The sequence below is a fragment of the Schistocerca gregaria genome, chromosome 3 (assembly GCF_023897955.1).
Source record: "Schistocerca gregaria isolate iqSchGreg1 chromosome 3, iqSchGreg1.2, whole genome shotgun sequence".
NCBI lineage: Eukaryota > Metazoa > Arthropoda > Insecta > Orthoptera > Acrididae > Schistocerca > Schistocerca gregaria.
The window spans coordinates 250,241,995-250,257,642 of record NC_064922.1 but is presented as its reverse complement, the minus strand read 5'-3'; the positions used below and the strand labels follow the sequence as shown (position 1 = coordinate 250,257,642).

Here is a 15,648-nt window from a genome sequence, read left to right as displayed (position 1 = left end):
AGATATAATTATGATCAACAATTGCTGTGTGCATCAATTCTTCAAGAAGCATCAAACACATTATCTTTGTTGCTCCTGAATTTTTAATATAATGCAAAGCACTCCCCTCCCCTCCCCCATCTCATCCCACCCACCCCCACCCCCACCCCTACTTTAAGGGGAAAAAGAATGTGCAAATAGGAAAATAGAACTGTATTTTTGTATCAGTTTATGCAATATTGTGAGCAGGAGCATTATAACTGCCAGCACTTATAACATTCTGCAGCTGCTTGATAGCATTAGAAAAAAACTAACAGGATTAGATTAAATTCCTATAGCTTTGTTGAAGAAATGCAAACATGAGCTACTGAAACCATTTGCTTGTCCAATAAATCACATTCTTGAAGATGGTGTATTTCCTGATGAGTTGAAAATGGCTGTAGTCAAACTCTTAACCAAAAAGAAGGAAATAAAACATTTTCATAACTACATATATACTGCCCTAATTCAGTAGTCAGCAAAGTGATTGAAAAAACAATATTAAAAAATCATCTTGAATGCTGAAATGTTAGGTGTTTTTCAGCATGGTATCTGTTGAGTTTGTAGTGCCATGTTAGCAGTAGTAAAATTATATAATTGAAAAAAAAAAAAAACTAGAAAGTCCCTTGCAGCAAAGGTATTCTTGGGCATCTCCAAAGCTTTTGCCAGAGAAAATCATGAAGCACTGTTATCAAAAACTGCAGTGAGTGGTGTGACTAGAAAACCGATGCAATTACTACAAACACCTTTGAAAAACAAACAGTGTACAAAAAATACGTATGATGAAGAAAAAGTACTGAAAAGGAGAATAAGAAATATACATGTTCATATCCTTAAGGAATCCATTTTTGCTCCATTCCTATCCATACATTATGCAAATGATTTCCCAAGTTCTCTAGACAATAAACATATCATCACTATATATTTAGGAAGCAGGAACTTTAAGATTCTTTTGCTCTCAAAAACTAACAGCAGCCATGAAATTCTTAGACTGAGATGTATAATAAAAGCGGTAAAAATAAAGGGAAATGACAAATAAAAGTAGCTCCATGTGTAAAGCTGTCCAGTATCTTATGTGGAAGAAGACAACTCACAAGATTATTATATATCACAGGATGGAAAAAAGTCACTGATTGTGGGCAGTTGCAAACAATTTCAGTTCTTATTATACAACTACTGCAGAGAAATTAGTGAAGGAAAAATAGGAAATCCCCCAATTCAATATTTAAAGAACTTTCATCCATTTAAATAAACAGTCTCTGTTTTTAAGTCCACAAGGCTCAGATGAATATGCAAATACAATTAGTTCCCCAATGAGTGAATATTCTACATGTACATCTACATACTGTATGGTGCATGGCAGAGGGTACCCTGTACCACTGCTAGTCATTTCCTTTCCTGTTTCATTCACAAATACAGCGAGCAAAAAACTACTGTCTCCATATGAGTCTTAATTTCTCATATCTTGTCTTCATAGTCCCTATACAAAATGTATGTTGGGGGCAGTAGACTTATTCTGTGGTCAGCTACAATATTTGGTTCTCTAAATTTTTTCAATAGTGTTCCTGAAAAATGATATCGCCTTTGCTCCAGGGATCCCTATTTGAGTTTCCAAAGTTTCTCTGCAATATTTTCACGTTGTTTGAGCCCACCAGTGACAAATATAGCAGCCCACCTCTGAACAACTTCGATGTCTTGGTTTAATCTGACGTGGTGCAGATCCCACAAACAATCAAGCAATACTCAAGAATCGGTCACACCCACATCCTATATGTAGTCTCCTCTACATATGAACTACACCTTCCCAAAATACTTCCAGTAAGCTGAAGCTGACTATTTGCCTTCCCTACCACAACCCTCATATGCTCGTTCTGTTTCGTATAGCTTTCCAATGTTACGTCCAGATATTTAAATGATGTGACTGTGTCTAGCAGGTCACTACTAATGAGGCTTCTGAACATTATGGGTTTGTTTTCCACATTCATCTTCAAAAACTTAGGTTTTTATAGATTTAGAGCCAGCTGTCATTCATCACACCAACTAGAACTTTTGTCTAAAGCATCTTGTATCCTCCAACAGTCACTCAATTTCAACACATTTCTCTACACCACAACATCATCAAGAAACACCTGCAGATTGCTGCCCACCCTGTCTGCCACAACAGCACTCCTATCACACTTCCCTGGGGCACTTCTGATGATACCCTTGTCTCTTATGAAAACTCATCATCAAGGACAACATGCTGGGTTCTATTACTTAAAAATCTTCAAGCCACTCACAATCTGGGAACCTATTCCAATAACAGTCTGCAGTGGGGCACAGTGCCAAATGATTTTTGGAAACCTAGAAATTTTGAATCGGCATGTTGCCTACATCCATAGTTCACAGTGTATCATGTGAGAAAAGGGCAAGCAGAGTTTCACACAGCAGATTATTTCTAAAACCATGCTGATTTGTGGAGATAAGCTTCTCAGTCTCAAGGAAATAATTATATTTGAACTCAGAATATGTTCAAGAATTCTGCAGCTAACCGACGTTAAGAATATTTGTCTGTCATTTAGTGAATCTGCTCTTCTACCTTTAGTATATACAGGACTCATGCACTTTTTTTTCCAGTTACTTGGGACTTTGCACCAAATGAGAGATCTGTGATAAATGCAAGCCAAGTAAGGAGTCAGTGCCATAGAGCACTTGTTATAAAACCAAACTGGGATTCCATCTGTACTAGGTGATTTTTCTTCCAACAATTTCAGTTTTATTCTACTCCAGGGATGATCACAACTATGTTGGTCATACAGGAGACTGTTCGGTGGTCAAACTCTGGTATTTTTGTAAGATTCTCCTGTGTGAATTATTTCTTGAATAAGGAATTTAAAATTTTGGCTTTCATTTTGCTGTCTTCAGGTGTCACACCAACTGATCAATGAGCCTTAGACCCACTTAGAAATTATACACTGGACCAGAATTCTCTCTGGTTCTTGGCCAGATCTTTTTCTAGCGTGTGATGGTTGTAGTTGTTGTATCCATATACTTCACAGTCTTTATTCAGTATGCTAAAGTTGCCTCCAGCAAGCATTGCTTTACCTGAGTATTTACACACTGATGACTAGATTTCAACTGGTATTATCAATATCTTTGGTTATATTATAAAAATATATCAGCAGTTCATCCTTATAAAGTGATATTTTCCCAAAGCACATAAAACAATGAAAGTTGTACCCATACAAAACATAGTTAATCAAAGTATATCAGCAAGACTCCACTACATGTACATCTACATCTATACTCTGCAGACCACTATGAAGTGCATGACACAGGATACACCCCATCATAGGAGTTATTAGGGTTTTTTCTTGTTCCATCCAAATACAGAGTGTGGGAAGAATGACTATTTAAATGCCTCCATGTTTGCTATAATTGATCTAATATTGTCCTCATATTTTCTATGGGAACAATGCCTAGGGGCTTTTAGCACATTGCTAGAGTCATCATTTAGGCCTAAAGCCAATTCTTGAAACTTTGTAAGCAGGCTTTCTCAGGATAAATTTCATCTACCTTCAAGGGTCTGCCATTACAATTTCTTCAGCATCTCAGTGACACTCTCCCATGGGTCAATCAAACATGTGACAATTCACGCTGCCCTGCTCCCTATACGTTCAATATCTCTTGTTAGTCCTATTTGGTACAGGTTGATTCTAACTATGACTCATTGATATTATAGTCAGAGAAAACCACTGTTTTTAAGCACACAGTTTTACCTTTCTGAACATTTGAAGCAAGTTATGAATTTTTATACCACTTAGAAATTGTAACAAGATTTGACTGAATATTTATGCAGCTTATTTCAGACAGTACTGCATTATAGATAATTGCATCAACTGTGAAAAGTCTGAAGTTACTGTCCATATTGGTTGCAGCATCATTAATCTATAACATGGCCAGTAAGGCTCCCAACACACTTCCCTGTGACATACGCAAAGTTACTTCTTCATCTGTTGTCGACTCTGCATACAAGATAACTTTCTGCACACTCCCTACCAAAAAAATTCTCAATCCATGCACAGATATCACTTGATATTGCATATGTGCTCGAGCATGGCTGGCTAAACTGCTCCCACTCACACATTCACAGCTATCGTTGTCTGCAGCCTTTCAGACATGTCTTCTGTCCCTGTAGCACACTTGCAGAGCTCTTCCTTCTGCTCTTGCAACAAGTTTTGCAATTTGAGTGGCCACAAAGATATGAAACACATTGCCCTGTAGTAAATTAATGAGTCCCATGTGTGTAGATGATGCTGTTGAACATATCTTCAGACTTAGACATGGATGTGTAGCTGACTATTGAAATCCTGGAAAGCATTAAATTTTGAAATGCTGGGAACCATTCAACTAATCACAAAAAAGTAAAAGTCCCTTAGTATTGCAAGAGACAAATAGCTTTAAAGTTCCTTTACATTGGCACTGAAACCTAGTTTACATTCATTATAATTACATGAGGTAGCATTCAACTAGTGACACGTCTTTGATTTGGTTTAAACTGCTATATTTTCAGTCTTAGTATATGCAACACTGAGATTAAAATATATATTACTAACACAAAAAGACGACAGCTGATGTGCCTTATGAGCTGGAAACTTAATTTTGCACTTTGCTGATGATTCTTTTCAGAGTCACCAAGTATTTCTCCCAATGAAGTATCTGTTTTGGCAAATGAAGACATTTATTTTAAGCTGGATGTCGCAGTCCCTATCAATTCTTCTTGTATGGCAACATCTCCAAATGGAACTATTCTTGATCTTCTGAATCTAAGCTCACCAGATCTCAGATATTGGGGTTTACATTCTGATTCAAGTGAATGTGGCATTATTATAGCTGAAGGTTCCACTTCAGGTACTTATGGTCCTGAAAAGTGGACCCTTTCAGCAGAATCTCCTTCTGGGACCAAAGTTACTGCATCTGCATGGAAGATAACTATCAAAGGTATTATTTATATTCACTAAATTTCTTTCATTTTTATTTTAGTTGTTATTCTTAACCAGTTACACTTTCAGGGTTGAGGAGCATCCTAACATTTAAAGGATGAACATTAATGAAACTAACAAACTGCAGATTGTGATTCCTGACTGGAAATGGAGGGAAAAAATGCTATGAACATGTGACCAGAACTGCATTGTTGCCATGGTAGATGGTGCTGACAAGTGAAAGTTTCCCTGACTGTGTGGCATGTGTTGCTTGTGTGTTTCAGGCTGTGTGATTGATGCAGTGTAGTGCAAGCAGCAGAACTGTCCAGTTTTCATGTCAGAAACAAGCCGAGATGGTGTTCATATACAATCAATTGGAAATGGTCGAGATGCAGCATAGATACACCAAAACTAGCACCCTTACAGAACCCAACCGCATATTAGTAGGACCATGTTCTACAGAATATTTTGGTATAGCTGTGCTGCCTCTCAACAATTTCCGTCTGCTTGGACATACACAACACCATTGCAGCTTTTTTCTGACATGAATACCAAACCATTCTGCTGCTTACAGCATGCTGCAACAATTGCGCAACCTGCAACACACAAGGAAAGCTTGGTGTATGGTCAGAGTAACTTTCATTAGTCAGTACCCTATACTGTGGTAACCATGCTTTTCAGAACCCATTTTCACATGACCTTTCTTCCTCCATTTCCAGTCAGGAATAGATCCCTACAGTTTGTTGGTTTCATTAATGTTCACCCTGTATGCTAATGGAAGTGAAACATCTGGTAGAAGCTAAATTTCAATGTTATATTAACAATAAACTTGCTCTAAGAAAAGAAGAAAAGAAGTCTGACATTCCCTTAGATATACTAAATAACTTGTATTTGTGTACTTCTGCTAGATTAATGTTCATGTGGCCACACTGATGTCATACAAAGTGTAACAGTTATCAATCACATGTGAAAATAGAAACATGTTAATCATAATCATTGCTATACCTCATAAGTTAACAATAATTCCCAATCCTTGAATCTTGATGAAATGGCTACTAGCTAGCTCTTGTGACCACTGGCAGTGTTATGAAGTGTCAATATGGTTGGAGGGTGGGGGAAATTATCAAGGTGGCCATTTTGACATCCTTGCCTTCGAAATGCATGTTTACAAGAACCAGACTCATGTACTGATCTTGTACGGTATAGAGCAGTGCTCCTGGTCCAAATCCAGCATGTAGGGTGGGCACTAAACCCATGGTCCTTTGTGCTCATACATTCTTGGGATCCCAGCTGTGACCATAAACAACATGGCATGGCTTGGGAGTGGAGCATTCTTGCTGGCCGGGCAGCTCAGGCTGCAGCTGGTACAGACTCAGAGCTAGTGGTGCAGTTGTACTTCATGGCTATATGGGGAGTATGTTGTGCTGACAGCCTGTCTGTTTACAGCATAGATGAAGTTATTTGCATAGCGAACTCTGGCATTGGGCATCTGATTGACAATGTACCCTAACAGGTCACCAAGCAGGCTGGTATCTAATAGGGTTCCAGTTTGATCCTCAGGCCAATTGGTGGCCTATACAGGACCATATGGCAACTGAACTTGTTGAACAATGCTGACTTATGTTGATGGCTCAGCAGCAGACAGTGACTGAGTGACAATACTTCTCTGGAGAACACAGCAGTAGCGTGTTCCTCAGAGGTGGCTTACTTGATTATTTTTGCTGGCTGACAAACACTACTTACTCATGCACTGATGCAATGTGTTGTTGTGAAGATGCCTGATGTGTCACATAGTCACCCTGTCATTAATGCTGAAGTGGGGTATCTGGATTTTGGTTACATCACTGCTTCAGAATGGGTGGTAATACCAAATATTGGGGCTAAACAGTGTGTCTTGATGCTGGAACAGCTGTGACCTGTGACAGTTATGCAGTCATCAGGCATTGACCTACTAGTGCTGTCAGATGGCCATAGTAGATAATTTGTCAAATTGTCTAATAAGCTGTCCTTAATTTCAGCTTTATAGGGATTCCCAGTTTTCTGTTTCACATTTTATGAGAGCTTGATAAACACCTTTGAACTAGAATGTAATACTTCTTCCTGACCTCTAGACTAGGAGGTAAAATATTTGTGGAAACTGTCTTTGTGTCTTGTACTATGATTCAGTAAATAACAGTTAATCAAACACTAATTGTGTTCAGATGTAGGTACTGAAAAATTTAGTGATTCCAAGTTATTAATGTGAATGTAATGTAATCAATTGTTTTGCCTATAATCACCATAATTGTTATGTTATGTTATTTTTGCTATCATATGAATTATTGGCTTATATTATAATAAATTTCACAATTAGTTTAATGACTACCAGTATGTGAAGATGTATTAAAAATCATCCAACAAAGAATTTCCTGGGTAACAGATGTGCCAAAACATTGAGAATGGAAGGGTGGATTTATTGACTGATAGTTGACTGAGCTGAATATTTCTTTTACTTAAATCTTTAATAGAAATTAAGTCTGTCTGTGTCTTTGAGATGTCTGCTTCAGCTGCAGGCAGAACACAGCTGGACTCTACAAACAGTTTACTGTGTCACAGGGAGCCACATAAATCATATGGCCTTTCTAATTGACACCCTCCTTTTGGTAACATGACAGCAGGTGGAAATATTTTAAACACTCTGTGCGGTGCTGGACGAGACACATAACAAGAGTTAACAAACACTGTTGGCCCTGCACATTAGAGGGCTTACTGCCCAAAGCAAAAAATTGTAGTTCCCAAATGTACAACAAATGGCAACAATTTTAACTGAATTTTAAAAGTGTGCACTGGCTACACCATACATTCACCTGTCATAAATTGACAATACCACAAAACTTACTAAGGGATTCCCTAGTGTTGTCAGAGTTAGTTGTAATATCCCAATCTATTAGAGAATGGTTCAGTTGATCACCAATAAGAAAGCAATTAATGAATGCTGTGTTTATTTTCATAAATCTGTTATTATTGTAATTCATTCCTTCTACAGTGTATTTAATTTTCTTATGATAGTTTTGATATGAGCCATTTTGTCAGTGGCCTAGTTTCAATAACATTTTCCTGCATTTCTACTGGGTCATCATTTTTATGTTGGTTACTGTGGACTAATGGAGTACAGTAGCACTATTTAACAACAGTTGAAGTTATTAAGAAAGTGAAATATAATTTTATTTAGTGATTGCAAAATTTGCCGACAGGAAATCAAGAAACATTGTAGAATAAGGTAAGCTTATTTGTTTGGTTTACATAGTATCAAGTGGAAGAAAATAAAGAGAGAGAAGAGTTCAATGTGCAATGTATATCACAATGCAGGAATCAGTTGTAAGTGTTTGATCAAATAACAAATGTTATCATTATAATTCATTTGGCTCTGAATATAGTAAAGAAATATTTGCCACTGAGTCATAATAGGTGATACTGACTATTTGAAATGATTCATTCAGTGGTGTAATACTGGGTTCCAGGTTTCACACAATACAGTCATCCACTCACAAGGACTCTGTTAGTGAAAATGTGACAAAAATAATTTCTTGTGATAGCATAATGAGGCTCTGAGCTGACATGTTCAATCCTCACAGAATGAAATTTTGCTTTAATCCATTTCAGAATGATTATGGTCTTTATTTTTGTTTGTTATATTTGTTTTTAAATATAATTGTTCCCTTAAATTTATTTTATGAGCCTTGAATGTCACATTTTGATCATTGCATTAACTTTCTTATTTTGTGCAAATTTAGTGAAGTGAATTTATATTTAAAAGATGTAATTGGAGTAAGGTAGCATTTATATTTCATCATGATCTGAAAAGAATTTATATTCTAAATGCAACCATCCCAAAATGCTGGGAACATTGCATGGAAAATAAAAACTTTTATTGAGGGCAACCACTCTAGTTCTGTTCAGTAGGTATCAGAAGAATTTGGTAGATGTCATGTCATTTCACATTGCTGCCAGTATTTGTGTAATTTATGTGTAAAAATATTCAATTTAATTACATATTCATTGCTATAGAAATGTACCACATATTAATATGAGCATCTTTATAATGAGCTTTCAGAAAACTTTGTAACTTCAATATGACATTTCTACCATAGAACATGAACATCACAAAAGATATATGTTAGACTTGACACAACTGTTTTCCTGTCCCAAGCATCAACCTCACTTAAGTGTGGAAATAACACCACCAAGCAAAATTCCATTTCCCATGACATAATATCACTGTGTTCCAGAAAACACACTCATGCGTAGACTGACTACATTCACATAGAAGTTAGCTAATCAGTTGCTAACATAAATATAGCTCTAGACAAGGTGACTGACTTTGCCTGATGCATACAACTCACAAAAGTCTGCAACCACCAATGGTACACTAAGTACACGAGCACCATTGGTCTTGGAACAGTGTTGTGCTAAGTCTGATAATACACTCTTCTACTTAAAATGACTCCAGGGCACCAATCAGCCCAACATACATATATGCCATGCATACAACAGTAACTAGTCACAAATGTACACTTGTTTGCAAACATGGCATGTGATAAAGGATGATGGCCCCTTCTACTCTGACCCACAGAACTAGAGGCATTCTCATCCTTGTTACAGTCTGTCTGCAACCACAGGGAAATGGTTGCCAGGGCAAGCAATAGTGGTGACAGTGCTGTACAAGATCAGTGGCGACTGTTCAAAACCTCATGGATTATGACCATTTGGCTCACAGAAATACGAAGGATGCCTGATTATGTAGTATGTTAAGATAAGACCTCATGGCATCGATCTTTTCAGGCAGAAGAAATGTAGATAGATGTAACCGTGAGTCCAAAATATGATCTGAATGTGCCTTTACTCCATTAGATATTACATAATTTTACCTTCCTCTGTTGTGAGAAATTCCTAGAATCACTGAACATTCAGACATTGAAACTTTTGATTTATTGACCAACATTTAACAAACAGCATTATGAAACAAAGTCAGTTGTATACACAGTGTACGTGTAATCATTCATTAATCAGTAAACAAGAGCTCTGTAAAATATTACAAGGCTTACACTAAACTCAAAGAAAATTGTTTTATGCATTACCTCTACAAGTAATGCTACTTTAAATCCTCACACAGAAATATGTACATGCATATTCATGCAGCTACACACACACACACACACACACACACACACACACGCTACAATGACATGTTATAAAGATTTAAATGAGTTGAATGTGGTGTTATAGTTGGTCTTGCTGGGCCCATCAACACTAACATTTGACTGCTGATGACTGGAAACATCATGCCTGGTTGGATGAGCCTCGTCTAAAATTTTATTGATTGGATAGACATTTATGAATATGGAGATAACCTCATGAACGCACGGACTCTGTATATCAGCAGGAGACCGTTCAAGCTAGTGGAGGCTTCTTAATGGTGTGGGGCACATGCAGTTGGGGTGATATGGGACCAATGATATGTCTAGATACGACTCTGAGAGGTTCCATTCATTTAAGCATCCTGTCTGATCACCTACATCCATTCATGGTCATTTTGCATTCTGATGGACTTAGGCAATTCCAGCAGGACATGTGACACCCTACACATTCAAAATTGCTACAGAGTGGCTCCAGGAACACTATTCTGAGTTTAAAAACTTCTGCTAGCCACCAAACTCTCCAGACACGAGCATTATTGAACATACCTTTGGTGCCTTGCAACGTGCTGTTCAGAAGAGATCTCCATCCACTCATACTCTTAGGAATTTATGGACAGCCCTGCAGGATTCATGGTGTCAGTTCCCTCCAGCACTACTTCAGACATTAGGCAAGGCCATGCCACATTGTGTTGTGACACTTCTGCTTGCTCTCAGAGACCCTACACATTATTAGGTAGTGGCAGGTTTACCAGTATCTTTGGCTCTTCAGTGTATGCACTATGAATAATTTTTCTTAATAGATGAACGTAGCATGTATGAGAGGAAATGTAGTGTGTATTGTAAGGTATTGGCACTGGGGAGCAGGAAATGAATTGACATGTGGTATGTCACTGTTTTTTACACTGAACAGTTATTTCTAATGACAAATGATTGATACAAAGGAACTTCTTTCCTTCTTCTGTAGTTAGTATTCTGGCTACTTTTGTAACTTCAAACAATCTCATTATTCCACTCATCATGTTAGTCTCAACCCCACTGAACATTGTTGTGGTTGGCAGGAGAGCCAACCCGTATGACTAAAGGAGGCCAAAATGCACGCGTTTTAGCTCATGCAGGCTGACATGAGGTCTGGAACATGACAAGGGAATCAGAATTGAGAAAAACGGATGTAGCTGGTGGAATACTTAACTTTAATCCATCAATGACAAACGTTGCTCTTGACGATACATGGTTTACAATATCAATAGTACTGATAATGGCGCATTGCTAGGTTGTAGCAAATAAGGTAGCTGAAGGCTATGCTAACTATCGTCTAGGCAAATGAGAGCATACATATTCAGTGAACCATCGCTAGCAAAGTCGGCTGTACAACTTGGGCGAGTGCCAGGAAGTCTCTCTAGACCTGTTGTCTGGCGGCGCTCGGTCTGCAATCACTGATAGTGGCGACACACGGGTCCGATGTATACTACCGGACTGTGGCCGATTTAAAGGCTACCACCTAGCAAGTGTGGTGTCTGGCGGTGACACCACAAACATAATCCAAAGAATTCCAAAGACACAGTAATCCTACTGTCATAAGCTTACGGTGTGTAAATTTAGTGCATGTTACCTCATAACTGGTCAGAAAACCCAAAATTTGAACATTTGGGTTATACCATGTAGTGAATATGGCTACAGACTAACAAAACTAATGAATAATTTTATGAAAAACAATTATTTTTCTATAGATCCGTACACTGTGTAATCTAAATTTTTTTAACATCTAAGAAACACTTTCACACATGTTACAACCTGTTACCTGCTGAAGGCTAACACATGGTTCACATACTTATAATTTGGTAACCTACATATAGTTCACTTTTTAGTAAATGTAAGATTATTGACCTTCATTGGCTAAGTCATTGGTACTTTTCTTGTATAATGAATCAATTAAAAATTACTTCCAACAATATTACATGTAGTGAAGATGGCCCTCTTGAAGTTTAATTTCAGTAAATGCACATTCATGTCAGAAAACCCTGACATTATGATCAGCTCAAAAATAAAATGTTTGATAATTATTACAAAGTATATCACTGATCTACAGACTTCAAGGAGTCTAATATCAATGCACAGTGGCCATTTCTGTTTACCTTTCTGTCTGTTTTCACAGACTTAGTGTATGAGCATTACTCAGTGAAGGAGCAACCAAAATTTCATAGTTCTGATTGTAATTTACTATAACTCAGCAGTGAGTGGCTGACACACTGTCCACGGCAGCTATTTAATAACCTGTGCAATTCTTTAATACAAAATGTTATAATGCAGGGATATTAAATATCAGGGTATAACAACGAAAAGAATCAATTATTGATAAAATTATTTAATTGGACAGATAAAAATTTACTCGAGAAGTGGTCCCAGAACACACATATAAAAGACTGTTGTGACTGGCAGGCGTTTGGAGCCAGTGGCTCCTTCATCAGGCAGAAGAGTTGAAGGGGAAGGAAGAAGGGTGAAGTAAAAGGACAGGGGAGGTCTAGGAAAAGGGATCAATTTTGGAAAAGTCACCCAGAACTATGGGTCAGGGAACTTACCATGCAGGGTGAGAAGGAAAGAATGATTATTGGGGAATGCATTTGACAAGATTTGAAAACCTGAGAGCTTAAAGGAGGAAGACAGGGTAATATCCAAGACAGGGATTACTACTAAAACATCATAGATGAGTTAATAAGAGTGAGAAGCTAAGTGCATTGTATGTAACAGAGGTGGGAGGGGGTGGTGAAAAATAGATAGTAAAGACAATGAAAGATGTAGGAAATTATAACAGAGTGGAGCAAAAAGTAGTTACAGTGAAGAAAAGCTGAGATGGAAGAAATTAATGTACATTAAGGCAAGGTGGATGTTGAGAAACAAGGACATATTGTAGTGTTCATTCCCACCAGTGAAGTTCAGAGTAACTGTTGTCTGGCAGAAGAATATAGACGGTGTGTGTGGTGAAACAGGCACTGAGGTCACAAATGTCATGTTGTAGAGCACACTCTGCAACAGTATATAGTGAGTTGCCAGAATATACCCTCTGACTATGCCCATTCATTCGAATTGATAATTTTGTGGTAGCCATGGTGATGAAGAAGACTGAACAGTGTTTTCATAATAGCTGTCATATGATGTTTCATTTCACAGGTGTCTCTCCCTTTGATATTATATGTTTTTTTTTTTCTAATTACAAGGCTATTATAGGTGGTGGTACGAGGGCGCAAAGGGCAAGTTTTGCAGTGGGGATGGTCACAGGGGTAGGAGCCATAGGGTAGGGAAATGGGTGCAATAGGAGCATAGGGTCTGACAAGAATATTGTGGACATTGAGAGGGTGATGGAAAGCTATTAAAGGTGTGGTGGGCAAAATTTCAGACATAACAGCTCTCATTTCAGAACATGATTTTAGGAAATCATGGCCCTGTGGAAGAATAATAGTGAGTCATGAATGGTGTGTGCTGAAGCTGTTTTGTGGAGGGATCAGTAGTACCAGGATTAGATGTAATGGCCCAGGAAATCTGCTTTTCATCTAGGCTGGTGGTGTAATTATGTGCAGTGAAGGTTGAGTTGAGAATCGTGGTATATTGGTGTAAATGGTCTGCATCTGAACAAATACAGTTGCCTCATATGCCAAGGGTGAAGGGGAGGGAATGTTTGACATGGAAAGGATGGCAACTGACTAAATTTAAGTACTGTTGTTTGTTGGTAGGTTTAATGTGGGCAGAAGTGTGTATCTGGCCTTCGGTGAGGACAAGATCAAAATCAAGGAAAGATGAATATGATTCAGAAGAGGACCTGGCAGAAGGTATTTAGAGAGTCCAGAAATTTCAGCAGGTCATCCTCACCATGAGCCCATATGGTAAAGATGTTATCAATGTATCTAAACCCAACCAGAGCTTGAAGACTTATGGAACTGAGGAAAGCCCCTTCGAAGCAACCCATGAAAAGGTTGTCATAGGAAGGAGTCATCCTGGTTCCCATGGCCATAACCCTGATCTATTTGTATGTCTGCCCCTCATAGGTGAAGCAGTTTTTGGTAAGTATAAAGCTGATGAAGATGAGTAGGAAGGATGTTATAGGTTTGGAATCAGGTGGGTGCTGACTGAGGAAATGTTGAGAAGCAGACAGAAACTATAGGATGGCAAGGATAACTGGTTTTGGGATCTTAGAAAGAAGGTAAAAGATGATCCTAAGATCCACATACCCAATTATCCTGGCCATCCTGTAGTTGCTGGCTTAAGAGCACACACCGAACATATATCTTCCTTAGTTAATCAACACCTGCACCTCATAGTACAAAAACTCCCCTCCTATTTCAAAGATACCAACCATTTCCTAGATCATCTGAAATCCGTGTCCAACCCACTCCCATCACACAACTTGCTTTTCGCCATTGATGCCACGTAATTCTATACCAACAACCCCCACATACATAATCTGTCTGCTGATGAACATTTCCTCAGTCAGCGCCCACCTGATTCCAAACCTATGACATTTTTCCTACTCACCTTAATCAACTTTATACTTACCAAAAACTACTTTACCTTTGAGGGGCAGACATACAGTGTCTTCCTTTTCACCTTTTCATGGGTCACTTGGAAGGGGCTTTCCTGGGTGCCATAAGTCTTCAGATCCTGGTTTGGTTTAGATACATTGATGACATATTTACCACATGGACTCATGGTGAGGATGACCTACAAAAATATCAGGAATCTCTAAATACCTTCTGCCAATTAAATTTCACATGGTCCTGTTCTGAATTCCATTCCTCTTTCCTTGATGTTGATCTTGTCCCCACCAAAGGCCAGATACACACTTCTGCCCACATTAAACCTACCAATGAACAACAGTACTTACATTTTGACAGTAGACATCCTTTCCATGTCAAACAATCCCTCCCATAAAGCCTTGGCATCTGAGGCAAACGTATTTGTTCGGATGCAGAGTCCTTTACAGCAATACACCACCATTCCCACCTCAGCCTTCAATGCACATAATTACCCCACCAGCATAGTTAAAAATCAGATTTCCTGAGCCATCACATCTAATCCTGGTGCTACTGATCCCTCCACAAAACAACTTCAGAGCACACCATTGGTGACTCAGTATTATCCTCATCTGGAATGTGTTAATCATCTACTTCTAAAGGGCCATGATTTCCTAAAATCATACCCTGAAATGAGATCCATTCTGTCTGAAATTATGCCCAGTACACCTAGAATAGCTTTTTGTTGCCCTTCCAATCGATCCTATATTCTTGTCAGACTCTATGCTCCTTCGGTACCCATCTCCCTACCCTATGGTTTCCTACCCCTGTGACCATCCCCACTGCAAGGCTTGCACAATGCACCCTCCTACCACCACCTGTAAAAGCACAGTAACTGGAAAAACATATACTATCAAAGGGAGAGCCACATGTGAAATGAAACATGTCTGGCTATTATTAAACACTGTTCAGCCTTCTACATTGGCATGA

General features: G+C 38.4%; 1 protein-coding gene across 1 annotated transcript in view; it reads left to right on the top strand.

The window, feature by feature from the left end:
* Nucleotides 1-15,648, top strand: part of LOC126355327 (uncharacterized) — a 234,927-nt gene that overhangs the window by 118,313 nt on the left and 100,966 nt on the right. The window contains exon 9 of the mRNA XM_050005621.1: nt 4,687-4,998. Coding sequence (XP_049861578.1) covers nt 4,687-4,998 — 312 coding nt within the window. The remainder of the gene's footprint in view (nt 1-4,686; nt 4,999-15,648) is intronic.